Genomic DNA, 27,218 nt, shown 5'->3' with positions numbered 1-27,218 from the left:
TATTCCATTTTCTTTTATTCCAGTACTCATCCATGCGGAATCGCAACGCATGTTGCCCATCTGGAGAGAGCTGGTTGGCGACAAGGTGTTAATCGAGTACGATACGCAGTTCGTGGTCAACTTGAATCGCGAGGTGTTTGACACAATGTTCGAGGGACAGCTCTTTGAACAGCTGGGCTTTACGCTGCCTGCCGTACTCCGTACGGCGATCATGAGAAAGGACATTCTCTTCAAGGACTATGAGAAGCTGTCGGAGGTTATCAATCGCTACAATGGAATTATTAGCAACTTGTCAATGTCTGAGGTGGTATTTTTGCGAGAGCACATCTACGATACGGAGCTGTTCATACAAATGGGTGTGGGGCGCTTCACCTGGATATCGTTCAATATTGCCAAATTCTGCGACCAGATCAACTCTCAGCTCCGCAAGCTGACCTCGATAGTGTCGCAAATCAATTTTATTCGACGGGACCTGCGCAACCGTATCGATCAGATCAAAAGATTTAATCTGTTTAACCTAGACGAAGAGTGGAATCGAATGAATGAATCGATCGCCAGCGTATCTCATAGTATTATAGCACCAGCAAAGAGCACAATGGCCCGCACTTTCAAGTCCATGACGGGGGAAACGGTTATGATGCTGCAAGCCGATGATGATCTGGATGCTCAGAAGATTATTGAAGAACGGGCTTGTGGCAAGGGTGTGTACGACTGCCAAAACTACTTTGAGCTCTTGGAGTCGTCGCGTAATCAGAAGGCGGCGCAAATGAAAAAGCTCTACGATTCCCTGGGGCCAGTGCTAATCAAACTGGAGAGCTTAGTCCTGGGCACGTTCACGGGCCGGTCTGAAAAAATGCGAAATTACTACGAGTTTTGGGAGGAAGAGACTTACAAGTGCATTGTTGAGTAAGCTAAGATCGTTAACAACTATATCAAAATATGGGTATATATAAATATATGAGAATGTATTCCTCAGCATGACCTTTGAGAATTTGAAATGTTATATTAATCGACTGCTATCGAATGAGCCCATGTTTGAGGTGAATGCCGTGCTGCTCATGTCCGAAATCGTATTGGAGCCGTCCGCCAATGAGCTGCAGAACATCATCATAACAGCAGCCAAGGATTACCTGACGCGGTACGTCCTTGACTCCTTGATTCATTACAGCTATTTGCTAACCACGGCCAATCCACAGCATAAAAATCTTCACACGCTGGATGTCTGGCACCTGTATCAACTGTCCGCTGCTGGATGCGGGCACCCAGTGGAAATATAACTATACGTTCTTCGAGGACGTAATGGGCATCAAGGATGTGGTGAATCTCATTATAAATATACACGAGCTAGCCGCAAAAATTGTGAACGAAGCCAAGAGCTTTGTGTCTCAGTGAGTATAAATTGACCTTAGGTCAAAGAAGGTCCACAAAGTTTGTCCATGTTTATATGTGCCTATGATTCCATTTGATTGTATCAGATTTCGCAAGTACTTCAATCTGTGGGCCTTTGAGAAGGACGTTATATGCCAAAAGTTTGTGGAGCGCCAGGTGACACTTGTCGAAATCGATGAGAAATTTACATTTTACTCGAGCATTGTGGAAACCTTGGATCAAATGCGCAAGTACCATGACGTCAGATGTGTGCGCATAAATTTGAGTCCATTGCTGGAAAGCATCCAGCAACATGCCAAGCAATGGTGCACCATATTGGGTGAGGAGTTGTTGCAACATGTTATCGACAATATGCGGACTATGCGAAACGAAATCAAAGTGAGCAGTCAAATACCACCACATGGCATCACTCGCACATCCCATTCAATCTGTTTCTGGTTCTGTTTCTGTTTCTCCAATCTCTTATAGTTGCTGAGTATGAATCTTAACAAGACCACACGCGAGCTGGAGGACTTTAAGCTGGTCATGCAAACCATCGCCACCGTTCAGTCGACAACGTTGACAAACGAACAGAAGATACATGAGATGCAAGAGACCTTCACAGTGCTAAGTGAGCACCAAATCACGGTAAGCCCTCGTTAAACAATGATTGTAAATAATATAATATATATAAGAGTGTATTCCTGACTGAGACATATTCTTCTCTCCCTATAAGTCCTATACCTTTCATTACATTAATGCTAAAGAACTTTAAGAGTCAGACATATTCTCAATCTGTGACTGTATCGATGCGTAATAGAATGATATCGTTAGGTCCTATAGACTCTATTTGAACAGCATTGGCAACTGGCTTAGCGGAATGCGCTAATGTCGAGTAAGTTGTTCGAGGCACATATTTGTGTATTCAAATGAGCTGTTTTGGGAATCCTTTTAGAAATCTTTTAAAGCCTTTGTGGCCGGCAGCAGCTACACACTGTTTACATATGCATATTTCGTGGCCAGAGAGTGGAGCATGATTTGAAAATGGCTTTCCGCATGCTGGCATGGTGCACGCTCACACACACACACACACACACACACATAACGGTTACATAAACTCGACATTGGAACTAGACACAGACAGCGGGTGGCAGCAGTTAGCTGCTGACGGTACTTTGCTGGCCCAGCCATTTCCGTCCGTTCTGCATTTTTCGTTTGTGGCACTCTGTATGTCCACCATTTTCGGATTCGTTCATTTATTGATTGCATTTCGTTGCGGCAACGGCGCTTAGCTCTCTGGCTCAGACAACGACGGAATTAACTTGCATTTTATATAAATTAATGAATGAATGAACAAATGTACATTCACACACACACACACACACACACACACACACACAGATACAACACAACACTGCAAATACTGCAAAGGCCATATGAAAATTTATGCAATGACGACCAATTGCGGCGGCGGCAGTGAAAGCTTTGCTTTTTTCAATACCTCGTAGCCACATAAAGGGTTTGTAGGGTTGCATGTAACAGGTAGTTAACTCAGCTCAAGTAGGAAAATATCCAAGAATACTTATAGGGGAGTTCTGATAATATTTGACATGCCGTTATTATACAAGTTTTTGGTTACAGGGTATGCTCACGTCGACTATTTAGGCTAACTGTCCACTCTTTTATTCAGCGCTTTCTGCGTGTTGCAGTTGCGGTTGCGGAAACGACACTTGGCTGCTCGTTAGCGAAATTCGGCACTATTCATGATTATTATTTGCACTCAGCAATAATTGAAGGCCAACGCCTAATTTGACTGTGGGCGGGACTTTGTATTGTTTCTTTATTTTTGTATTTTTTAACGAACTTTGTTCTTCTGCTCCTCGTAGTTCTCGTACGAAGACATGCTGATGGCCCATCATCTGGAGAAGCGCTGGAAGCGTCTATTTCTATCGGCATTGTATCGCTCGGAGAAGCTGCAACCAATTAAGCAGAAATTCGCAGAGATGACTACCGGAGAAATCGAAATATTCTGGGACGATGTAAGTTGTCAAGTCAATGCCAGGCGTCGCTCCTTGACGAGTGAGAGCGAGTGAAAAGTGTGTGTATGGTGAGGGGATGGTGGGCGTGGTGTGAGGGACTGCGCTTTGCTTTGCTGGCTTCCCTGCATTTCCGCAATTTTGCGTTTTCTGCAATTCCGTTTTGTTTCCCTCTATTATTATTTCCTTTCGATGGCATTTTAATTGGATTTTTCCGCCCTCCCAACCATTATTGTCAATTGTTAGTGGCAACGGTGCCGTCAGCGTAAAATGAATTAACTTGAAGTGTTTATTATTTGAATTAAGGCGTGAGCAAAGAATCGAGGCGTATGCCAGTGGGAGTCCTGCACAAAGCGCAACAATCAAATGCTGCTATTCGACAAGTGTCCTGGACTAATATTGCGTTTTCCTTTCCTCTCCTTTTTCCTTTCCTTTCCGCCGCAACAGCTGGAGGAATTTATCAAGGATTGGGATGAAAACGGTCCCGGCTCCTGCGGCCCTGAGCTGGAGCGCGGCGTTCGTCTGATGGATCCATACAGCCAGAAATTAAATGAACGAGAGCTACGGCGCCAAGAACTGGCCAACGCGGAGCGTCTGTTCGACATGCCCATGGTGGACTACCACGAATTCTCACGTGTGCAAACCGAATTCGAGGGACTGCAAATAGTAAGGACTTCATTCATTTCATGGCATCCCTCAATGGACTTTAACACCTCCAGTATTGCAGATCTTCAAGCTGTACAGGGCCCAAAAGAACGCTCGCGAGATCTGGGGCAAGACTCTGTGGGTCGATTTGGATCCGAATTTTCTCACCGAGGGCGTCGAAAGCTATCTGAAAGAATTCCGTAAAATGCCTAAGGCGGTAAGTCACGCCCTCGCGGCGTTTTGAATAAAAAGTTGGACTAATTGGTAAAGTTTTTCGGCATTGCTGGAGTTTTTCATAAAATTGCAGAGGCGTTAAAACAATAACAAGCAAATACTTCTGAGCTAAGCGTTCAGTTTACTTTGATACCCTGCTTCTGCCTGGCAGCTCGACGGGTGTACCTTTTGCCTTCCGTTGTCTGCCCAAATTCAAAAGGAAATACAATACTCGCATCAAGGCCAGTTGTTATCAGTTGGCAGTTGATGAGTTTCGTATAGATCTTGAGCAGCTGGGGGTCAATCAGCTTTATAAAGCATGTCTAATAGTCGAACTCCATGCAATTCTTGACTTTTCCTTTACAACAAACAAGTAAAGTGAAATTTGGCCTAGCAGCGTTGAAATTTCGCACCTAAACTGATTATGACAAATTGATTTATTTACTTCACTAACAAGTTTCTGAGGAATTTCGCTCCGTCCAGGCCAAAAGTTTGTCGCGCCAAAAAGTTTTGTTCATTCAAATGAACCGAGTTGTTGTTGAAAAGTGGCTGCTGCAACTGGGCCAGCAGAGGGTGAGGGTGAGCGGTGAGAGTGGGCCGGACTGAGTTTGTGGAACGGCACTCGTATCTCTAAATAGTGATTACATGCATAGATTAGCATGCAAACTATTTCATTAGTTTATCATTAATATAAATAGCCCAGCGAACACAAATTTGAATATAATCAGTTGGCATGCACTCATTTTAATGCAGTTTTTATAATGCATAATTTTCGACGGGCCTCGCAGCCACATGTCGTTGTCGGCAGCTATGGCATAATCAGTGTCCCAAAATGCAAATCAATTTGTTCAATATTGAAAATAATTAAAATGCCAACGGGTGTCGCCCGATATCGACTGCAGCCGACATACTCTCTCGCCTCCTGCTGTTGCTGCTGCTCCTGCTCCTGCTCCTCCTCGACTTGTTGACAGTCTTCCACTACCCGCTGTGTCGCTGGGCTGGATTTTAATTTATGCCCGCACTGTTTCGCTCAAGCCATGCATTGCATGTGCATGTGCAAACATTCATAGAGAGACGCGAGCAGCGCGTGCAGGGGGCAAATGTAAACAGACTGCGCATTTTGGCAAACTTAACAAGCCCGCTGCCGCTGACCAAAACCAACCGAGCCACCGAAGCCACAGGCGCAGCGCTTGTGTCATAATTCAATTCGGCTGTAACCGCAGCTGACAGCAGCCGGCCACCGCACTATTGTTTCAACTGATTTGACGTAGCTAACTAACCGTTTATCGTCTACACACACACACACACACACCTACACTATAGGTGCGTATGCTGCCCACTGGCCAGCAACTGGAGCTGCACATGAAACAGTTCAAGGCCACAGTTCCGCTGATGGTCAGCCTCAAACATGAGGCGCTGCGCGAACGCCATTGGCACCAGCTGATGGAGAAGACGGGCCAGTTTTTCGACATGTCGCCCAACCGCTTCACACTGGACAACATGTTCGGCATGCAGCTGCACAAGTATCAGGAAATCGCCGAGCAGATCCTCACCAATGCCGTCAAGGAATTGCAAATCGAGCGGGGCGTACGCGCCGTGGAAGAAACGTGGGGTTCGATGTCGTTCAAGGTAAACAAACACTTCAAGGGCACCGAGGACCGCGGCTGGATCTTGGGACCGGTGGACGAGATAATGCAAGTCCTCGAGGATAATGCCATGAACTTGCAGTCAATGGGAGCCAGTCAGTAAGTTTTCGATATGAGATGATATGGACCCACTCTCTCTCTCTCTCTCTCTCTCTCTGATAACTAAATAATTCATCCGCAAACCCCAAGCCCTTATTTGCCCTAAGCCTTGTATTCATTTAGATTACATTTAGATATGAGGGCATCTGCTAGATTGATATATGTTTATTATATTTGCTGTTCGTCTGCAGATTCATTGGCCCATTTCTGGAAACTGTCAACCGCTGGGAGCGGGCCCTCGCGCATGTCTCCGAAATCATCGAGGAGTGGCTGATCGTACAGCGAAAGTGGCTGTACTTGGAGGGCATTTTTATTGGCGGCGACATACGCACACAGCTGCCGGAGGAGGCGCGCAAATTCGACGAGATTGACAAGTCGTATCGCAGGGTAAGTATTTGCTGTTTGGTATGTATTTGTTTATCCTGGTTGTTTGCCCGGGTGCCACAGCCACAGCCACCGCCACAGCCACTGCTACTGCCTCTACCATTGCCATGGCCAAAATATCTACTCAATTTATTTGAGTTGATTTAATGTGCGCCGACAATATGGCGACGCCTTACTTAACGGTAAACATAATACGCATGCAAACGACCACTTTGCGTATTCGTAATTGTGTTGCCATACGACTACTGCTACACACAAACACACACACACACACACGCTTACACTCTACATACTTATATTTCCAGCATCCTACAACCATACATCACACAAACGCACCGTTAGGCGGCACAGTGTTTGCCAAAGCCAAAGGCTTTCACCTTCATATGTGACACATACACACACACACACACACACATTGCCCTCCATGTGATTTTGCCATAAGTTTGTGTATGTGGGCGTATGATTTGTGTTTGTGTTTGTGTGTTAGACGCTTAACTTCACTTAACCTTGCTCGCCACTTGCTTCGTTTGCTTTACGTTTCATTTGCAACATTTGCCGACATATTTGATGCCATTTATGAAATGATTTATGATTTTGATTTGCTTTCGACATTCGTATTACCGTGATACCCTTCCACAGCGAGTGTGCTCCTTAAGATTGTCAGGCTGTTGACATTTCAAGAGGAATTCAGTTTCTACGCTGACATCTTTAAACTTTTAGTTCATCTTGAAATGGATTAATAAACAGTAAAATAGAATATAAAGCAACTAGTAATTGTTACCATGCACATATTATTAATTTATTATTTTAACTATTACCATTCTTAAACATTCTTAAAATGAAGATTGTTTAGCTCTGATCGCTTAACTGATATTTTTGTTTAATTCTATCCAAGAGTATTCAAGCAAGTGTGTTTGTCAAGCTATTATTATTATATTTTATTTTCGTATTGTGCTTGATAAGGCTGATTGTTGTTGTTTTTTGGCGATATTGTTGCTGATGTCCTCATTGCTTTTCACAATAATTTACTGCTCTAACTGCTGCTTCCTCTTCCACTGCAGATCATGGTCGATTGTGCCAAAAATCCGTTGGTGGTGCCATTTTGTGCAGTGCCCGGACGTTTAGTGGATATACAAGGTCTAGGAATTGGCTTGGAAAATTGTCAGAAGTCGTTAAACGAATATTTGGACTCGAAGCGTCGCATTTTCCCGCGCTTCTATTTCATATCCACCGATGAGCTGCTCTCGATTTTGGGCAGCAGCGAGCCATCTGCAGTGCAGAACCACATCATTAAGGTGGGTCGAAGTTCCAGGCCAAGTGTGAATGTGTGGGTGTGTATGTGTGGGCAGTTGGGTGGAGATGAGTCTGACAACAACAGATTTGCTAAACTGCCAGCAACATTATTTTTATAGTGACTGACTGTGTGTGAGTGTGAGTGCGAGTGTGAGTGTGTGCCTGAGTGTAAGAGAATCTTGCCATAAAAGTTAATGTCACTGTTTATGCGTTCTGGCCAATGTCCAAGGCGGAAATTACGCCATTTGTGCAGCACATGCACTGGCCCCTCCCTGCCCGCAGGCCGGAGTCGTGGTAAATTTTTATGAATTTATTTGGCTTATAAATAAAAATGTATTCCTGCGCATTGATTTCACAATTTTCATTCCGCTTCCGCAGATGTACGACAATATCAAGTCGCTGCGCCTGGTCAAGGAGGGCGCTCATACAATTGTTACCGCCATGATATCCAGCGAGGGTGAGGTCCTGGAGTTTCGAAATTTCCGTAAGTACGCCCGACTCCCCATCACTTCCGCACCAGCTCTTTAGATCTCCAGGCAATCGGCAGGCAGACAGAGCGAGAGAGAGAAAGGGAGCGAGAGAGTGTCCCTACGCACTGATTGCCAATTTTAAAATTGAACTTTTTTATGGCTCTGCTCTTCGGCTGGCTGACTGGCTGGCTGGCTGGCTGGATGGCTGGGTGGAACGCTGGCCAATTTCTTTTAATTAATTTGAAGCCAGTCGGCGTTGCCGTTATCCCCTACTGGAGATGATTGCGCATTCGATTGCTGTTGTTGTTGCTTGTGTTGTTGCTTGTGTTGTTGTTGTAATTTGGGTACTTTGATTTTTATTGTTTTTGTATACACTTATTGATATTGGCGACTGGGGTTTATTTATGTGGTTATGCCATTTGCTGTTATTGTTTTTGTTTTACAGCCCGGGCCCAGGGTCGTGTGGAGCATTGGATGAACGATGTGCTGGATGAGATGCGGCTCTCGAATCGATATGTAACTAAGACGTGCGTCTACGACTACGGCACCGATCTGATTATTTCAAGGTAAGTGAACAACATTAAATATATATGTATGTATACAGAATGTTTTCATGCATGTTATGATGGCCGAGGGCCGCCGTCCGGCTGGTACCGAACTCTCCGCTCTCAACTTGAACTCCCGCTTATTTCGGGCGGCTTTTATGGCCAGCGATTTCCATTGAGACAGTAAGCCTGCGGCTGTATAATTTTGTCATTTGGCGCGATTTATTATTTTATTTTGTATGAGCTGGGGCCGGGAAGCATGTCTCGGCATATTTATGGCCAATTGCATTAAATTGACAGTCATTTGGCACTTTCGATTTCCACAGGCCGGACTGGTTAATGAACTACCAGGGCATGGTGGGCTTGGCTGCCAGCCAAGTCTGGTGGACGGCAGAGGTGGAGGAGGCGTTCGATCAGGCCCAAAATCACGGCAACATGCGCGCCATGAAGGACTTTCTTATGAAGAGTAACTATCAAATTGAGGAGCTCGTATTAAAAGTGCGCTCCAATCTGTCGCGCAACGATCGATTAAAGTTCAAGGCGATATGCACGATAGATGTGCACGCTCGGGACATTATCGATAACTTTGTGCGCGACAATGTGCTTGATGCCAGCGAGTTCAGCTGGGAGAGTCAGCTCCGCTTCTACTGGGTCAAATTCTACGACAACCTACTGGTGCTGCAGTGCTCGGGCAGCTTCGATTTCGGTTATGAGTACATGGGTCTCAATGGCCGTCTGGTAATCACGCCGTTGACGGATCGCATCTATCTAACCATTACCCAGGCACTGCTAATGAACCTCGGTGGGGCACCTGCTGGTCCTGCTGGCACAGGCAAAACGGAGACGGTCAAGGATCTGGCCAAGGCCATGGGACTGCTCTGTGTGGTAACCAATTGCGGCGAGGGAATGGACTTCCGGGCTGTCGGTACGATTCTGTCTGGTCTAGTGCAATGCGGCGCCTGGGGCTGCTTCGATGAGTTCAATCGCATCGACATATCGGTGCTCAGTGTAATCTCCACGCAGCTGCAGACGATACGCAACGGATTGATACGGAAGCTCAAGCGTTTTGTGGTGCGTAGAGTGAAAACTGAAGACGTGATAAAGCTTTCTAATTATGATCTCCGCAGTTTGAAGGCGTGGAAATAAGTTTGGATCCCAAGTGCGGCGTATTCGTAACCATGAATCCGGGCTATGCGGGCCGCACTGAATTGCCGGAGTCTGTGAAGGCTTTGTTCCGCCCAGTGACCTGCATTAAGCCCGACCTGGAGCTCATCTGCCTGATTTCGCTGTTCTCCGATGGCTTCCTCACGGCCAAGGTGCTGGCCAAGAAGATGACGGTGCTGTATTCGCTGGCCCAGGAGCAGCTCTCCAAGCAGTGCCATTACGATTGGGGCTTGCGCTCTCTGAACTCCGTGCTGCGCATGGCTGGCGTCATGAAGCGCCAGTCGGAGGATCTGCCCGAGGCTGTTGTGCTGATGCGTGTGCTGCGTGACATGAACTTTCCAAAGTTCATATTCGAAGATGTACCTCTCTTTTTGGGCCTTATCAAGGATCTGTTTCCTGGTATCGATTGTCCACGAATTGGCTACCCAGACTTCAATGCGGCCACTCGAACCGTCCTTGTCAACGATGGCTACATACTGCTGCCCGATCAGGTGAGCCCCTTTGTCACTGGCCCCGTGCGTGTGCTGCTGCTTTTGCCAAGTCATGACATGGTTGACAAGCAAAAAGAACCAGCCAGGGCTGATGGCAATAGCAACAGCAACAGCAATAGAACTAGTTGCTGAAGTTGTCCTGCTGCAGTCCTGTTGTTACCGTTGACACTTTGACACTTTGTAAATTGCCCTCCCTCGCATAATCGCAAATAGCGGAAATGCTACAAAGCATTTTGCAGAGCGGAGTTGGACAGAGCTTGGCCGTGCCCTCATGCAGTTGCCTACATCTAATTTTAACTTTTGTCCTCTTTGCTATTTCCTATCTATCTATCTGCTTTCTGCTGACAATTTTCCCTAATACAATTTTCTGTACTCTCGTCTCCTCCACCTGGCCATTTTTGCCATTTTCATCAAACAAAACGTTGCACAAATGTCACACACAATGTCAACTGCTGGCCAACTGATGTCATGACGACCTTCTCTTTTACCGCCCGCTGGCGACATCATTTATGACAACCAAATCCCAACAACGCCAACAATGGAACGGCCCCGAACGCCTTCACCTTTGCCTTTTGCCCTCAAACTCGCACTCGCACTCGCACCCGCCCAACGACAGGAAGACAAAGTGGTGCAAATGTACGAAACCATGATGACCCGCCACTCGACCATGCTTGTGGGCCCAACAGGTGGCGGCAAAACTGTCGTCATAAATGCTCTGGTCAAAGCGCAGTGCCACATGGGCCTTCCCACCAAGTGCCTTGTGCTTAACCCTAAGGTAAGTGGTCTGCCATTTTAATGTCCCCCACTCACACACAACACTTAAGTTGCGCACATTTTGTATACTCTTAATGCTGCCGAAACCAAATACCTTATATTCAATATCAAAACGTTCCTATCAACATGTCTCTATCCATATATTTTACAATTAAAATCGAAAAGTCATATGTGAGGTCTGGTTCTTGTAAACGATTATGAACTAAAATTTATTCGTTAGTGAAACTAGAAAATGCTAAGGGAATTCAGTGTTCGTTGGAATGATTTTTAGCTCGTTCGTGTTTGTCTTTGTGCTGCATGAAGCTCTTCCATTTTGGCCCTCCCCGTTTAGCAGCGGGACGTTCAGGTGATTTCGTTTCTCTTTGATAGTACAGTTCTCTTTGTTATTCACAATTTGCTTTTAAAAAAGGTAATATGAACGCATTTGGAAAATTGTCGTATTTCAATAGAACCGTATGGCAATAAGTAGTTTTAGTTGTGGACAGAAAGAAATTTATAGGACTTAAAATGGCAGAGGAACGACTGCTGAAGGAAAACAGATTTAGGTGCATTAGTAATCTTAATAGGGCATACAAATAATATTTTCCCTAATATATGTGTTTTGTAAAACTTTATTATCAATATTTTTCAGGCTTGTTCAGTAATTGAATTATATGGTTACTTGGATATGGAAACTCGAGATTGGATTGATGGATTATTTTCAAATATATTCCGCGAAATGAATAAGCCAATAGAGCGCGAGGTAAGTAAAGTAAACAGCTTATATACATATCTCCGATAATTTTGTATAAGCCGGCTGGTGCCTGGCTGCCATCCTGCTTGCGAGAGTTCACATATCTAGCATCCCTGACTCGCGTACAGCGCCTTCGCTGCCATAGTAATTCCATTCGAATTGAAGTGGAACAGCAGCTAATCCCTACACACACACACACACTCACACGCACAGACGCACCTATATAGAACACGCACATTCTAGTTAGAGCCGAGAGCACTCGGTGTCAATTCAATCGACAGTATGTAACAGACGCGCGCTTCCAGACTTTGGTTTCGAATGTGTGTGCGGGTGGGATATGATGTGTGATGTGGCAGCCAATGTGCATCATTCATACGAAAATCGCGCCATTCGCTAATAAATCCCATTGCACAACCAGCCAGCCAGCCATCGAGGCAGCCGGCGGCCGAGCCAGTGCCTAGCGGCACTGGCTAAACAAACTATGTCGCCTGACAATCCATTCGGTTACTCAGCCTTCTGGCTTTCAGGAGGTAATCTTTCGTTCGTAGCTCTAGTTGTGGCGCCGCTGTTGGGGCCGAGAGACACAGGTTTTGCCGGCGCCAGTCGGTAACCGCTGGCATTGAATAACACACTCTGACTAATGCAATCCAATAGGAGCGCCGGTATGCTTGCTTTGACGGTGACGTGGATGCACTTTGGATTGAGAACATGAACTCTGTTATGGATGATAACAAGCTGTTGACATTAGCGAATGGCGAACGTATACGCCTGGAGAACTATTGCGCGCTGCTCTTTGAAGTGGGTAATTTGTTTTATGCTTCCCCAGCCACCGTCTCCCGGGCTGGCATGGTCTATGTGGATCCCAAGAATCTGCGCTACAGTCCATTCTGGCAGCGATGGGTGTTGACCCGGCCGGAGTCGCAACGGGAGCTGCTGAACGATTTCTTCGAAAAGATAATTGTGAATGCTATTGCGTTTATATTAGAAGGTCTGGACGGAACCACCCAGGGCAATCCGCTCAAGCTGGTCATTATGCAGACCGACCTCAATATGGTTACACAGTTTTGCAATTTATATGATGCCATGCTGCCGGTGTACGGACCGCCGGATAATAAGAACTCGGACGAGCCTGTGCTCAAGGTCTACAATACGGATACCTTGGAGTGCTGTTTCGTTCAGGCTGTCTATGGATCTCTGGGCGCCTGTCTGCTGGAAAAGCATCAGCTCATATTTGATGAATTTATGAAGCGCATTGCCGGCTTTCCACTTGTGGAAGACTCACCGGCCTCGCCAGCCGGTGGCGGGCAATTGCCACAGACCAAGCCCACACTCTACGACTACTTCTGGGATCAGAAGGAGAACTGTTGGATAGCATGGGAGTGGGTCGTTAAGCCCTACGTGCATGACCCAACCGTCAAGTTCAGTGAAATTCTAGTGCCGACTGTCGACAACACTCGCACTGACCGGCTGCTGTCCCTCATGAGCGATGTAAGTTGGGAACCGTATTTCTCGATAAACCTAATCTCGATTGGCTTTGCAGATCAAGCGGCCCGTTTTGTTGGTGGGCGAGGCAGGCACATCGAAGACGGCTACCATCATGCAATATTTGCGCAATCTGAATCCCTCTGTCAATGTAATTGAAATACGAAAAATTAGCAAATATTGCCTTTTCCTCAACCTGAGCCCTTCTTTCAGGTCATACTCAACATCAATTTTTCATCACGAACGTCGTCTCTGGACGTGCAGCGAACGCTGGAGGCAGCTGTCGAGAAACGAACCAAGGACACGTATGGCCCACCGATGGGCAAGAAAATTGCCTGCTTTATTGATGACATGAACATGCCGCAGGTGGATGAGTAAGTGCACAGAGATACTTGGCTCAAGAATGAATAATCACACATCTTCTTTCACAGCTACGGCACCCAGCAGCCGATTGCGCTGCTGAAGCTGTTCTTCGAGAGAGGCGGCATGTACGATCGGGACAAGGATCTCAACTGGAAGAAGTTCAAGGATATGACATTCTACGCTGCCATGGGCACCGCTGGCGGTGGCCGCAATGAAGTGGATCCGCGCTTCATTAGCATGTTCTCCACATATAACATCCTGTTCCCTAACGATGAGTCGCTCATACAAATCTATTCGTCTATATTTAAAGGTCATATGACCTTTACCAAATTCCATAAGCGCTTCTTTATGGTTGCCGACATCCTTGTTATTATGACGCTCAAGTTATTCAAGGTAAGTATTCGCAGATATTCTTAGCTATTTATTTTAAGATTAGTTTACCAAGAACTTCCCCAATATATTGCATAATGATTTACTCCCATCGTATTCGAAGAAACTGTTAAGAATCGTTTAAATATCAAAACTTTCTTTTCGCTAAAAGTCTGTAAGAGCCCCTGTGAAGGGTGCAAAAAGCTATCGCATTCTGAAGAGCGCTTTAAAATCTCTCACAAATTTTATGAAATTCGATTTACATATGCAAATAACGGCAATTTTTCATAATCTGCTTTGCTGCCTCGCCACCATACAATGGAAATTATTCAATGGTCTGTAATGCTCCACGACGAGCGTTGCCCTCCATGGCTGCTCCATTGGTTCCTCGAGTACAGCTCGATGCTGCCAGAGCACCAGTTACAGCTAAAGCTGGCTCTGGCTCTGGCTGTGGCTCTGCCCTGACTGTGGTTGTGGCTGTTGCCATAGCCATTTGCTGTTTGGCCTTCCACACAATGGTCACCCGCCTCGACTGCTGCCTAGTTGACTGTGTCTAGGTTGCTCTGGCTGCCTCGCCTATCTTCGGCAGCACATCTCTTGGCTGGAGCAAAATTTGATTATGTTCAAGTATTGAACTGTAGATGGCTCTTTTTCCATCTACCTCTCCCTGCCCCCTGCCAACGGCTGGAGCATTAGTTTATGGTGCTTTTAACAATTGTTGACACTAAAATATTATCGCATTTCATTGCGTGCAGATAAAAATGCATTTGTCGCCACAATTGCCACAAGCAGCATGCGCAGAGGCAGCGCCAGCTCCAACAGTTGCTGCCCAAAATATATATGTACCTATATATATATATAGATGATTTACTCACACCTGCCGTTTCAGTTCAAAGCAGTAGTTGTAGTACCTACCCAGGCCTGTCTAGTTCGTACGTCTTCTTTACACACTCGACGCGCCAGCCCAAAAGATATTAATGTTCCACGAAATGGAATAAAATGAATTATTTGAATAGAATTGTCCAGGCTATAGAGAGCTGGTGGCGGCTGCAACTTGATAATGGCTGTAAATTCAAGTGAACGCAAGTCGTCCCACTCTCTCCGCCTTCCTTTCAGCACTCGCAGAGGATGCTCAGCACTCGAATGCATATTGCTAGTAGCCAAGATAAAATTGATTTGTGTAGTGCTGCGCAGCATGGCGACGGCAGAGCTCTTGGCCTTTGCCACTTGCAACTTCTCACTCTAATTACTGCTGTTATGACTCGCCTCTATAGATGGTCATCGTGGATCTGCCGCCGACGCCCTCAAAGTTCCATTACATATTCAATCTGAAGGATCTGTCGCGCATCTTTGCGGGCATGCTTCTAATTCAGCCCGACTTCTATAAGGATCTGCGAGAGCTGTTGCGAGTCTGGCGCAATGAGTTCACCAGAATCATATGCGATCGACTCATTTCGCAAACGGTAACTATAATGCCCCCACAATGTAAAGTAGCACTCTCTGTAATTTCAACTCGCAGGATATAACTAATGTGCGTCGCAATCTGGCCATCGAGGTGGAGGAACGTTTTCCGCCCGAGTTCGAGGAATTGCATGGCTTTATAGACGTGGAGGCCGCAGCTGCAGAGGCACAGGCACGATTGCTATACGAAGCCGAGACCCCTGCCGCAGCGGCGGGCGGCGAAGAGGAAGGAGAAGAAGAGGACGAAGGCGACGAGGGTCCCGATGCAGTTCTGTCGCTCAAGGATTATGTGCTCCGCGACCCGCTGGTCTTCGGCGATTTCCGCAACTTCACCAACGAATCCGAGCCGCGCAACTATGAGGATCTCATTGATTACAAAGCCGTCTTCAGCTTATTCACCGAAATCTTACAAGAGTACTGCGAACGTAAGCAGAAAATGACGCTGGTCCTGTTCGAAGATTGCTTGGAGCATTTAACGAGAGTGCATCGCACCCTGCGCATGAATCGGGGCCACGTTCTGCTCATCGGCGTCGGCGGCTGTGGCAAGAAGTGTGTCACTCGCCTGGCCTCCTTTGCGGCCGAGTGCGAGGTATTCGAAATCACCATATCCCGAGGCTACAACGAGACGTCATTCCGCGAGGACCTCAAAGTATTGTACAACATAGCTGGAGTTAAGCGAAAGAAAGTTGTGTTCCTGTTTACGGCCGCTCAGGTCTGCATGACAACAGCTCTCAATAATGTCAAGATTAAAGCAATCTTCTTTCTTAACAGATAGCAGAGGAGGGATTCTTGGAGCTGATCAACAACATTCTAACAGTGGGCCAAGTGCCGGCCCTCTTTGCAGATGAGGATAAGGATGGCATCGTCAATCAAGTCCGCAAGTTTGCCGAAGAGGAAGGTCTTTCTGCATCCAAGTAAGAATTCAAACTGTTGTCCTATACTTCACCTACTAGACACATATACCTCACAGGGACTCAGTTTGGGCCTACTTTTTGCGCTGCTGTGGCGAGAACCTGCATGTGGTGCTTTGCATGTCGCCAGCTGGTGATGCCCTGCGTAATCGTTGCCGCAGCTTCCCAGGTCTCATTGGCAGCACTTACATAGATTGGGTATTTCCCTGGCCCAAGCAGGCGCTCTATGCGGTTGCGAAGCTCTTCCTCACCGAGCACGCCCTGATTCCGGTACTGCACCGAGAAGCTATCATTGAGCACGTTGTTCATGTGCACATGTCCATTCAAGACTATTCCAAGGACTACTTGACGAAGCTGAGGCGCTGCAATTTTGTGACGCCCAAGCACTATTTGGACTACATCAACACTTACCTCGGACTACTCGGTGAGATGGCGATCTACTTAATATAAATTCAAATTTATAATAGCTTGTTTCAGAGGAGAAACATAAGCACATCATGCAGCAGCGCGAGCGCCTCGGAGAAGGTATCAAGAAAATCGAAGAGGCTTCCGTACAAATCGACGAGCTGCGTATTATAGTGACAGAGCAAAAGAAAAACGTTGCCGTTGCGGCAGAGGAGTGCGAGGCCATGCTGGTGACCATAGAGTCCTCCACGCAGAAGGCTAACACCAAGAAAGCCGAGGCATCTGAGAAGTCGGTCGAGGTGGAAAGTAAGGGGAAGGTGATTGCCGTCGAGAAGGACGAGGCTGAGCTGATCTTGGCCGAGGCGATGCCAGCAGTAGAGGAAGCCCGTCGGGCCCTTTCCGAGCTCGAAAAATCCCAGATCACTGAGATTCGATCCTTTGCAACGCCTCCGCCAGCCGTGCAAGTTGTGTGCGAGTGCGTGGCCATATTGAAGGGCATCAAGGAGATCAGCTGGAAGAGCGCTAAGGGCATGATGAGTGATGTGAACTTCCTCAAGAGTTTGATGGAAATGGACTGCGAGGCGCTGACCCAAAAGCAAATCACCTCCTGCCGCGCCCACATGAAAACTCAGAACTTAGACGATATGGGCAAGATTTCCATAGCCGGTGCAGGATTGTTGAAATTCGTGAAAGCTGTGCTCGGCTTCTTTGACGTCTACAAAGAGGTCAAACCGAAGAAGGAGCGTCTTGAGTTCTTAGTTGAGGAGCAGGAAATACAAGTAAAACTCCTGAATCATTTGAATGCGGAAATTCAAAAGCTCGAAGAGAAGTTGGATGAGCTGAATCAGAACTATGCCACCTCCATGAGGCAAATGCGCGCCTTGACTGAAATGATGCAGCAGGCCGAGCGTCGACTGCTCGCGTCTGACAAACTGATCAGCGGCCTTTCCTCGGAATTGATACGCTGGAGTGCCGAAATGGCCAGCCTGGGCCAACAGCTGATCGACAGTGTTGGCGCTTGCCTCATCAGTGCATCGTTTCTGGCTTACACGGGCGCATTCACCTGGGAGTTCCGCAAGAACATGGTGTTTAGCGACTGGCTTGAGGACATAGTTGCATTGGGCATACCAGTAAAGCTTCCCCTGAAAATTGATGGTTACCTCACGACCGATGTGGAAATCGCTCAGTGGTCCAACGAGGGCCTGCCGCCAGATGAGCTGTCCATTCAGAACGGCATCCTCACCATGCGCGCGTCGCGTTTCCCACTCTGCATAGATCCTCAGCTGCAGGCGCTTCAATGGATACGAAAGAAAGAGGCTCGCAATAATCTCAAGATATTGTCATTTAGCGATTTCGATTTCCTAAAGCAGCTGGAAATGGCTATAATGTATGGCATACCGGTCTTATTCGAAGATGTGGATGACTACATTGATCCCGTCATTGATGACGTTCTGCAGAAGAACGTTCGGGTGCAGGGAGGACGCAAGTTCACAATGCTGGGCGATAAGGAGGTTGACTGGGATCACAGATTCCGGCTCTACTTGACCACAAAGTTTTCCAATCCCAAATTTGATCCCGCTGTGTACGCCAAGGCCTTAGTCATCAACTACACGGTTACGCAAACGGGCTTGGAAGATCAGCTACTGAGCGTTGTGGTTGGCACTGAGCGCCCTGATCTGGAGCAGCAGCGATCTGATCTGATTGCACAGACCAGCGAAAACAAGCAGCTCCTCCAGCAACTCGAAGATTCGCTCCTGCGTGAGCTGGCCACATCGACGGGCAACATGTTGGACAACGTCGAGCTGGTCGAGACTTTGGAAAACACCAAATCCAAGGCCGGCCTTGTCATGGAGCAACTGAAGTTAGCCCATGACACAGCTGTCGATATTGAAATCCTGCGCAACGGCTATCGGGCCGCCGCCAAGCGCGGGGCGGTACTCTTCTTCGCTCTGGCGGACATGGCCACAGTGAACAGCATGTACCAGTATGCGCTGGCTGCATATCTGGACGTGTTCGTCTACTCCCTGCGCAAGGCTGTGCCGGACACGGTGCTGGCCAAGCGTCTTAACAATATCATTAAGACCCTGACCGAGAATGTCTATTGCTATGGATGCACGGGCATCTTTGAGCGGCACAAGCTGCTCTTCTCATTCCAGATCGCCACAAAGCTGGCGCAGCGAGACGGAGTCCTGTCGCAGCAGGAAATTGATTTCTTCATCAAGGGCAGCATTGCGTTGACAAAAAGTGAACGTAATAACCCTGCCAAATGGCTGCCTGAAAAAAGCTGGGAGGATGTCCTGAAACTGGCCTCCGATTTCCCAGAAATGTTTTCCACCTTACCCGACCATTTCAGTATGAATTTGGAGGAATGGAAACAGGTAAGTCTTTTCGCTCTTATCCTATTGCTGCCTATCCATTTTCGCTACATAGTTTGAACTTAATTTTCGAATTTATTAGATTGTTAAGTAACTCGAAAATTTAGAAAAAGTCTTAGCCATATGACTTAGCATACCCAAAAAGTAGCAAACGACAATGAAATTAATAAACTAAATCTTAATAGAGTATAGTCATCCTTATTATACATCCTTATTATATATGAAACATGTGTTTGCAGCTAACTAAGTTAAACCGCATTATTCATGATTTAAAATTTTTCTTATTTCCTTATATATTTTTTTTCGAATGTGTGGCTGCACCACTCTGAATGTCAACATCAAATTCAATATACCCTTATTAACTGCTGCTTCTGGGACATTGCACTGAAAATGGACAACAACAACAATGACGACGATTTTGGACTTTGGATGGTCGCTAAAACTGTTCCTGACTGGCATGCGGCATTGACTGGCTTCCGTTGGCGATGCTCATTCTGTTTGCACTTATCGGCAAATGCCCATGGTCCATGGTGGTGCAGTGGTACGACTTGGAGAACCCCGAGGAGGTGGCATGCCCTGGCGGTTACAACATCAAATGCAATGCATTCCAGGCAAGTGCCATTGCTGCTCTGTGCTCTCGCTTTGCATGCTTTCAGCTTCAAGTGGCTGGAGCTCGGTCGTAGTCCGAGTAGGTCCTTGCCAGGAGCTGCCGTTGCCATCGAGCGTTATTGGATTTTGTACTTTATGCTCGTTTCTAGTGGATTATTATGTACAAGCCGCACACACATTCGCCCACGCAAGAGAGAGAGAGGGAGAAAGAGAGAGAGAGAGTGAGAGTGAGAGCGAAAGTCTGGGCGTTCAGTTTTACTCGACTTTTGCTACGTCCTGCAACTTTGGCGCACATTTTCTGCTCAAGTTATTAGCAGCCTGTTTTTGTCAGCCAGCATAGCTGTATCTAGCGTAGTTTGTGTATGGGGGTGTGTGTGTGTACGGGTGTGTGCATTACCATATTTTATCAATTTTCCAAGCCATTAGATGAGCGGCAATTTACGCCGGCAGTTGTACTTGAATCCAGCGGCGAGCCCAATTTGCACTCGACTCGAGCCAGAAACCACAAGGACGAAGGCAACAACACCAGCAACTGAATAAGTGCTGGCAAGGACCAACTCTATAGATGAGCGCTGTCAGTCAGCGCTGTTGATATTGTGCTATTAGAGTGTCGCATTGTCTAATATCGATGCATTTCTTATGGTCTACCCACAGAAATTGCTGTTTCTGCGCTGCTTCCGCGTGGATCGAATTTTCCGTTCCATAAATCAATACATTGTGGAGACCATGGACGAATTCTATATTATGCCGCCGGTCGTGAGCTTCTCTGCCATCTATGAGCAAACGACGTGCTTGATTCCAGTTTGCTTTGTACTCAGCGCCGGCTCGGATCCCACCAACGATCTAATTAAGCTGGCTGACATCGTTCTTGGCGGCATGGGCAACTTCTGTCACATTTCACTTGGCCAGGGGCAGGAGAAGGCTGCAATGAACTTGCTGGATGCGGCGCTCAGGCAGGGTCAATGGCTGATGCTCCAGAATGGTCACTTGCTGGTCAAGTTTGTGCGCGAATTGGAGAAGTTCCTGGACAAGGTGGAGACTCCGCATCCAGACTTTAGACTCTGGATTACCACAGATCCCACTCCGACGTTCCCAATTGGCATATTGCAAAAAAGTCTAAAGGGTAAGTTTCCATTATGATTAACTTAACAAAAATATAATTTAATCCGCAAATTTTTAGTGGTTACGGAGCCGCCCAACGGCTTGAAGCTAAACCTGCGCTCGACATTCTTTAAAGTGCGCCAGGATCGTCTGGAGGCGTGCTCCCATCGTGCTTATCGTCCATTAATCTATGTTCTGGCCTTCTTCCACGGCGTTGTGCAAGTGAGTTTTCAGTGCTTTCAAGACACAGAAAAAGCCAATTTCGGTGAATGTAACTGCATTGGAAGCGCTGGCGCAGCTGCGTCGACTGCTCTACCATGCACTTCGTTATTTATTAATTTGTTCATTTCTATCTGCTTGTTAAAAGCATTCTCAACACAACTGCGCCCAAGTTGCCCAATTGATGGAGCAGCCATTGTGCTTTTTGTACAACAAACTGTTATTGATAGCGTTGATAGCAGTTACTGTGTTCTCAATTAATCTGTTCAACACACTTCCCATTCCCATTTCCCATGCGCTAGGAACGTCGCAAATACGATAAGCTTGGCTGGAACATAGCATATGATTTCAACGACACAGACTTCGAAGTGTGCACCGAGATCCTGCGTAACTATTTGACCCGCTGCTCCGAGGAGAAGATGCCGTGGAATAGTCTCAAGTATCTAATCGGCGAGGTCATGTACGGGGGCCGCGTCATTGATGACTTCGATAGACGCATTACCAACTGCTACATGAATGAGTATATGGGTGACTTTCTGTTCGACGTATTCCAATCGTTCCACTTCTACGAGGACGAGAACGTTGACTACTGCCTGCCCGACGAGGAGACCGTGCTCAAAGAGGACTTCATAGGTGAGTCGCCGCTGCCTGTTAGTGGGTCACGTGATGCGACATCCCCATTTAAATACGTAATGCATTGATCACACAGCCCACATTGACAAACTGCCGCTGGTCAATAAGCCGGATGTATTTGGTTTGCATCCAAACGCGGAAATCGGTTATTACACAATGGCCGCGCGCAACATTTGGAACAGCCTGATTGAGTTGCAGCCACAAACTGGTGAGTGACTGGCCAATGGGCCTATACTATATAATGCTGGGTACATTGAAAACGTAGTACAGTAGAAACATAATATTATTATTACATTATTATTATTTCATAACCTATATGATAGACTCAAGTTCTTTTTGGATATATAGTAGTATAATTGCAATATTTTTTGTATGTATGTATATATACTATATATAATTTTTTTGTTAATTTTATATAAATTATTTGTTCACTATTATTTTCAATTTTGCTTATAATTTTCATACATTATATTTGATTTTCTTTTATTAGTAAATTATACAAATTTTATACTCCAAATCATACTTGAAAAGATTTATAGAATATGCATTCTATTTAAATTCCTAGTTTAATAAGTTTCGATCATTTTAGTTTCAAAGTTTCGTTTTCGTTTTTCGATCTACCCATACACGGTGTACGGTGCATCTATATCCGATAAAGTGTTTGACAGTTCGGTTAAAAAACGGAAACCATTTACAAGTAAATGGTTTAATTTACATGCAGCGTGTGCCAATTGTCAGCCGTTTATTACATTTTATCTTGTTGATTTTCATTGCTGTTGCATTTTTGGCATGTTACATTTTTAATTTAATTTAATTAATTAGTTGCGGTTTTGCAATTAACTTTATTGCATGCGCCATTATAGGCTGCGAACAATAACAGGGCATACATTAAAAATTAAAATAGAAGCATATTCGCATCCACACTCTCGCACACTGCAACAGACACACCTACGTTCACACATTTATAGCCACCCGCACGCCGCAAATCGCCGCACAAATAAAAAAGTTGCGATTCAGCATAAGCCTCACCACAGTCACCCTGATCCGATTCCGCCGCCGCCGCCGCCTCCTCCTCCGCCTCCGCATCCACATTCGCATCTGCATATGCAGTAACAACCATTTTTGAAAACGTCACCCGAAAGTCGATAATTTTGCGTTGCGAGCTTAAGCGTGTTAAAACCGCCATCAGAGAGCACTTTTCCACTTTCCGCACGCGCACTCAATGCAATAATACATATATGCACACACACACACATCCGAACCACACAGTATCCTTGTACATTGTCCATGATTGTGTGCATACATATATATATACGGATATACATGTAATATAATTTAAACAAATTTGCCGTTTTACTTTTTGCCACACCTTTGCGCAAGCATAGCCACCAGGTGCACACCAAACAATGAGAAATCCGGTAAAGTATTCCATGTAAACCTGTAAAGCATTTAATCAAATAATGATCTGAACGATAAAAGAGGCAAAGCATTAACCAGCTCATCTCTTCATAATGAGAGTAGACTTTTGAAGACCTGTCATAAAGGTAGTAAGTCTGTCTGGGCGAAAAACAATCCCGCATTAAGTTTGGCTGTTAATGAAAGAGTATTGCGAATCCGGTTACTGCCAATAATAGTAACTGTTCCGAAAGTTGAATTGGGAATTATTATATATAGCTTAGCATGAGATATCTAGCTACAGTCATCGTCACATGTAAAACTTTGAAGAATTTAAAGACCAATTTAATATTAAGAATGTTTTCCCATTGTCAGCTGTCCAATCTTTCTTTCGAGCTAATGGACCAAACTCTGATAGGGTAAACTCGGAAACCTGCCCACAATTTGCATATTCATGAGCTGCAGTATTTGCTAATTGACAATTACTGAAAAAAAAGAAAATCTACAACACAATAAATGCCATGTGCAATGGCTGCATTCCAACAACAGCAAAGGCAATATAAAAACCGAAATTAGTTCAATTTTCAATGTTAAAGTAAAGAGGGGTAAAAAAAGTGGAAGAAGAAGAAAGAAAAGTGTCAATAACCACTAACCACTGACTGCTACAAAGATAACATTGGCGATTTTCTCTGCCATTGTCAAGCCTAATTTATTTTTTCAATTTTCCCATTCAGGTGAGGGCACCGGTGGCATCAGCCGAGACGACTTCATCGACTTTGTGGCTGCCGGCATACTGAAGAAGCTTCCGCCGGCCTTCGAGACGTGGCGCATACGAAAGCAAATCCAAATGAGTCTGTCACCCACCGGCGTGGTGCTGCTGCAGGAGCTGGATCGGTTTAATATTCTGGTGGTGCGCATCAAGAAGACGCTGGAGCTGCTGCGGAAGGTAACTCTGAGTTTGCTTTGCTTTGCCCTGCTCTCCTCTGCTCTGCCTGTCAATAGGAAGCTCACATAAATCCTTCAGCTTTGTTTTGCATTTTGTTTATACAATTGCCAACTTGGCTGTCGACCAATGCTCGTGGTCGCCCACGTTCAACCCATAAGCAAATGCGAATGCGAATGCGATCCTTTGCTGGACTGCAGCATTTTGTTGCCAAAATAAATTTGCAAATGCAAATGAACTCTGCCGCTGGTGCTGGTGCTGGTGCTGGTGCTCATGCTGGCACTGGCGCTGGCGCTGTCTTTGCCATTGTCTTGATGTAGATGTCGCCGCGCCCACACAAATACTGTTACCTCTCCTCTCCATCTGCTGTAGCAGATGCCTGCATATGTGCTGTCATTGTGCCTTTTAATTTAATTGCATGCCCTCCGCAGGCCATCGCCGGCGAAATCGGCATGGACAATATCCTGGACAACATTGCCAACTCGTTATTCAATGGCCTCCTGCCAGCCGCATGGAGCAAACTGGCGCCGGCCACATGCAAGCAGTTGGCCAGCTGGCTGGAGCATTTAAAGGTGAGTCGTTGTCTCTGCCACAGTCGTCGCAGCTCATTAATCAGCTCGGCGAAAAAATCAGTCAGCCGTCCACCGTCCACCGTCCACTAATCAGCGATTCGCTTTCACCTGGTATTTCAGAAACGTGCCGTACAGTACAAGTATTGGTCGATTTCAGGCGAGCCGCTGGTCATGTGGCTGTCTGGACTGCATATACCACAGAGCTACCTCACGGCCCTCGTTCAGGTGAGAAATGGGCTTTTCCATAATGTGAGTTTTCCTAACGTGGTGCTGTCTCTCCCACCCCTCCTCTGCAGATTGCATGCCGCAGAAACAACTGGCCCCTGGATCGCTCCACGCTATTTACCTATGTGACCACATACTCGGAGCCCGATGACGTCGAAGAGCGTCCAGCGACGGTGAGTAGACTGCCCGGCGCTAAATGCAGAACTATGACCCCCATGTGACTAGAGCCTGAAGTACCGCACACCATACACCAGCCACCACCATACCAGCCCACCAGCCCACCGCCCCCTCGCTTGGCACTAATTTTGTAATTAAGAATTCTGTTTGCATTTTAATCGTTGAACTTTTTGCAGGGCTGCTATATACACGGTCTGTACATAGAGGGAGCTCGCTTTGACACGCAGGCGGGCCAGCTGAAGCGTTCGCATCCCAAAGTCCTGGTCGAGGAGCTGGCCATTCTGGCCGTGGTGCCCATTGAAGCGCACCGACTCAAGCTACAGGTTTGTATTTATGCCGGTCCAACACCGTCTGCAAGAGACAAGTACTAATGTCCTCTTGTATCTACATATACGCTGGATATAGCACATTGCTGGGGGTTGTTATAATGCCCATTCCCGCTGATATTTGTTTAAATGCTGTGCACTAAATTACCAACATCTTCCCCATTTCCGCAGCTAATGGGGCAGCTGTTGTGCTAATTGTTTCTGATTTTAAACTCTGGGTGGCTTAACTTTTCGCAGAAACAATGAAGCAGCTAACAATTGGTTGTAGCTAGTATGAATAGCGAATAGCAATGGGGCAGCAAGGGTTTAGTGTGCGGGCGAACTCTTTGTCTAGAATTTCATCTTATTGCTTAAATCAGAAATGATGAAATAACATACGAAATGCCAATGCTATATTCATTTTGGTTATTCTACAAAATTAGTACTCCTTATACGATATTTGATATAAATATTCCAATACCAATTCACACGCTACAATAACATTATTTTGAAATTTACAGAACACCTTCCTGGCGCCCGTATACACCACATCGCTGCGACGCAACGCCATGGGCGTCGGCCTGGTATTCGAAGCGAATTTGGCCACTTCTGAAGATCTTAGCCACTGGATACTGCAGGGCGTGTGTTTGACTCTGAATACGGATACTTAGAAACGGTACATGGAAGCGATATGCTTGATCGTTTTGCCAAACGATATCGCAAATAAATGGATATTTGCAAGACTGAATTGGCAATCGTTTATGTATTGTACGTTATGGATATTGTGACTATAAATGAATTTCTAGTGCCTTTCAATAGCGTGCTTTGTGCCTGGACTTCCTTCTGCTCAGCTGCGACTCCTGGCATTACCTTCGCCGCCAGCATCCGAAGCAACTCTTAAACTTATCCAAAATAGTTGATTTCATGGAGGGCAATAGTAGTTCCAGATTCTGAGTACCGCCGCTGTCATCAGAATCCAGATCAGACTCAATTGTCATCTCTTGTATGCTAAAAGTATCGGTTAGCTCGTGATTCTGCTGCCGTCGTTTGGCACGCTTCAGCTGTGCGGGAAAAAAGGATATCTCCTCCGCCTCATCACTGCTCTCAGACTTATAATCGACCAGTGGCTTCTGCTCCACCTCACCCGGTATGGGCAACCGATTAATGGGTATGAGGGTGGCCGTCTGTGTTTTGGTTGCCTGAAATGGATCGGATCTCTGCATTAGCCCCGGCACAGTTTTCATTTGATTAAGTGCACCCACCTGCTCCTCTTGATATTGCGTATAATTGCGCCTGGCACGCTCGACCTTCAGTTCCAGTTTGCGTTGCAGTATGCGGCAGGTGTTTGGCGGTTCGCTGCGCTCCGTCCCCCGCGCAGCCCTGTCTTCATCGATTTCAATGGTCGTCGGCGCATACACCTTGCTGGCACCCCTAAAGGCCACCTCAAACTCCAGATCCGACATATGTTTGGGCGCTCCACTAGCCGTTTTCTGTATTGGGCTTAGCCATGAGCTTTTGTTTTCTTGTCGAACTGCTGCAGCACTTACCAGCAACCCTGCTGCGCCGTCCTCATATATATTCGATTGTCTGTCCTCACTGTCGATGCCGCTATCCTCCATAATTCTTTGATTTCAACTTTATTTTATCTGCTATTCGAGCTTAAACGCGATGACAGAGGCAAACAAATTGTATTATCTCTTTGTGTACTACTCCCAACTTCAATCCACCCCAAAACCGTATAGCGCAGAATCCAACAATCAGCTGCAGCCCAACTGTCTGTGGAAAATCAATAACCCCTTAGTGCAGGGCGTT

At 46.2% G+C, this 27,218-nt stretch overlaps 2 protein-coding genes across 2 annotated transcripts in view; one reads left to right on the top strand and one right to left on the bottom strand.

Annotated features, from left to right (window-relative positions):
• Dhc98D (Dynein heavy chain at 89D) overlaps positions 1-26,222 on the top strand; it is a 33,583-nt gene extending 7,361 nt beyond the window's left edge. The window contains exons 13-49 of the mRNA XM_018113736.3: positions 24-906; positions 977-1,138; positions 1,197-1,388; positions 1,476-1,767; positions 1,858-2,016; positions 3,255-3,407; positions 3,852-4,070; positions 4,132-4,266; positions 5,586-6,007; positions 6,199-6,394; positions 7,453-7,686; positions 8,063-8,168; positions 8,600-8,720; positions 9,026-9,770; positions 9,827-10,354; positions 10,971-11,129; positions 11,760-11,870; positions 12,516-13,349; positions 13,402-13,494; positions 13,557-13,717; positions 13,775-14,099; positions 15,350-15,538; positions 15,595-16,248; positions 16,308-16,450; positions 16,507-16,871; positions 16,925-19,230; positions 19,767-19,838; positions 20,491-20,959; positions 21,017-21,159; positions 21,459-21,789; positions 21,866-21,997; positions 23,919-24,130; positions 24,559-24,699; positions 24,820-24,924; positions 24,996-25,097; positions 25,278-25,424; positions 25,928-26,222. Coding sequence (XP_017969225.2) covers positions 24-906; positions 977-1,138; positions 1,197-1,388; positions 1,476-1,767; positions 1,858-2,016; positions 3,255-3,407; positions 3,852-4,070; positions 4,132-4,266; positions 5,586-6,007; positions 6,199-6,394; positions 7,453-7,686; positions 8,063-8,168; positions 8,600-8,720; positions 9,026-9,770; positions 9,827-10,354; positions 10,971-11,129; positions 11,760-11,870; positions 12,516-13,349; positions 13,402-13,494; positions 13,557-13,717; positions 13,775-14,099; positions 15,350-15,538; positions 15,595-16,248; positions 16,308-16,450; positions 16,507-16,871; positions 16,925-19,230; positions 19,767-19,838; positions 20,491-20,959; positions 21,017-21,159; positions 21,459-21,789; positions 21,866-21,997; positions 23,919-24,130; positions 24,559-24,699; positions 24,820-24,924; positions 24,996-25,097; positions 25,278-25,424; positions 25,928-26,077 — 11,891 coding nt within the window. The 3' untranslated portion in view covers positions 26,078-26,222. The remainder of the gene's footprint in view (positions 1-23; positions 907-976; positions 1,139-1,196; positions 1,389-1,475; positions 1,768-1,857; positions 2,017-3,254; positions 3,408-3,851; positions 4,071-4,131; positions 4,267-5,585; positions 6,008-6,198; positions 6,395-7,452; positions 7,687-8,062; positions 8,169-8,599; positions 8,721-9,025; positions 9,771-9,826; positions 10,355-10,970; positions 11,130-11,759; positions 11,871-12,515; positions 13,350-13,401; positions 13,495-13,556; positions 13,718-13,774; positions 14,100-15,349; positions 15,539-15,594; positions 16,249-16,307; positions 16,451-16,506; positions 16,872-16,924; positions 19,231-19,766; positions 19,839-20,490; positions 20,960-21,016; positions 21,160-21,458; positions 21,790-21,865; positions 21,998-23,918; positions 24,131-24,558; positions 24,700-24,819; positions 24,925-24,995; positions 25,098-25,277; positions 25,425-25,927) is intronic.
• Positions 26,151-27,162, bottom strand: LOC108660367 (uncharacterized). The gene is made up of 3 exons (XM_018113737.2): positions 26,954-27,162; positions 26,669-26,896; positions 26,151-26,605 (listed from the first exon to the last, which is right to left on the bottom strand). The coding sequence occupies exons 1-3, from the start codon at positions 27,023-27,025 to the stop codon at positions 26,273-26,275; spliced, it is 633 nt and encodes a 210-aa protein (XP_017969226.1). The 5' UTR covers positions 27,026-27,162; the 3' UTR covers positions 26,151-26,272.
• Positions 27,163-27,218: the final 56 nt, after the last annotated feature.

This window comes from Drosophila navojoa, chromosome 2, assembly GCF_054131105.1.
Source record: "Drosophila navojoa isolate 15081-1374.11 chromosome 2, UAZ_NAV_1.0, whole genome shotgun sequence".
Taxonomy (NCBI): domain Eukaryota; kingdom Metazoa; phylum Arthropoda; class Insecta; order Diptera; family Drosophilidae; genus Drosophila; species Drosophila navojoa.
The sequence above is the reverse complement of the archived record's forward strand: the minus strand, read 5'-3'. Positions and strand labels throughout refer to the sequence as shown.

What these genes read in the sequence shown, in the direction of transcription:
- LOC108660367 (XM_018113737.2), bottom strand. Translation starts at nt 27,025, where the DNA reads ATGGAGGATAGCGGCATCGACAGTGAGGACAGACAATCGAATATATAT. An exon ending in ACGGCGCAGCAGGGTTGCTG is followed by an intron (nt 26,897 to 26,953) that starts GTAAGTGCTGCA and finishes AGCCCAATACAG; the next exon opens with AAAACGGCTAGTGGAGCGCC. An exon ending in CGCAATATCAAGAGGAGCAG is followed by an intron (nt 26,606 to 26,668) that starts GTGGGTGCACTT and finishes GATCCATTTCAG; the next exon opens with GCAACCAAAACACAGACGGC.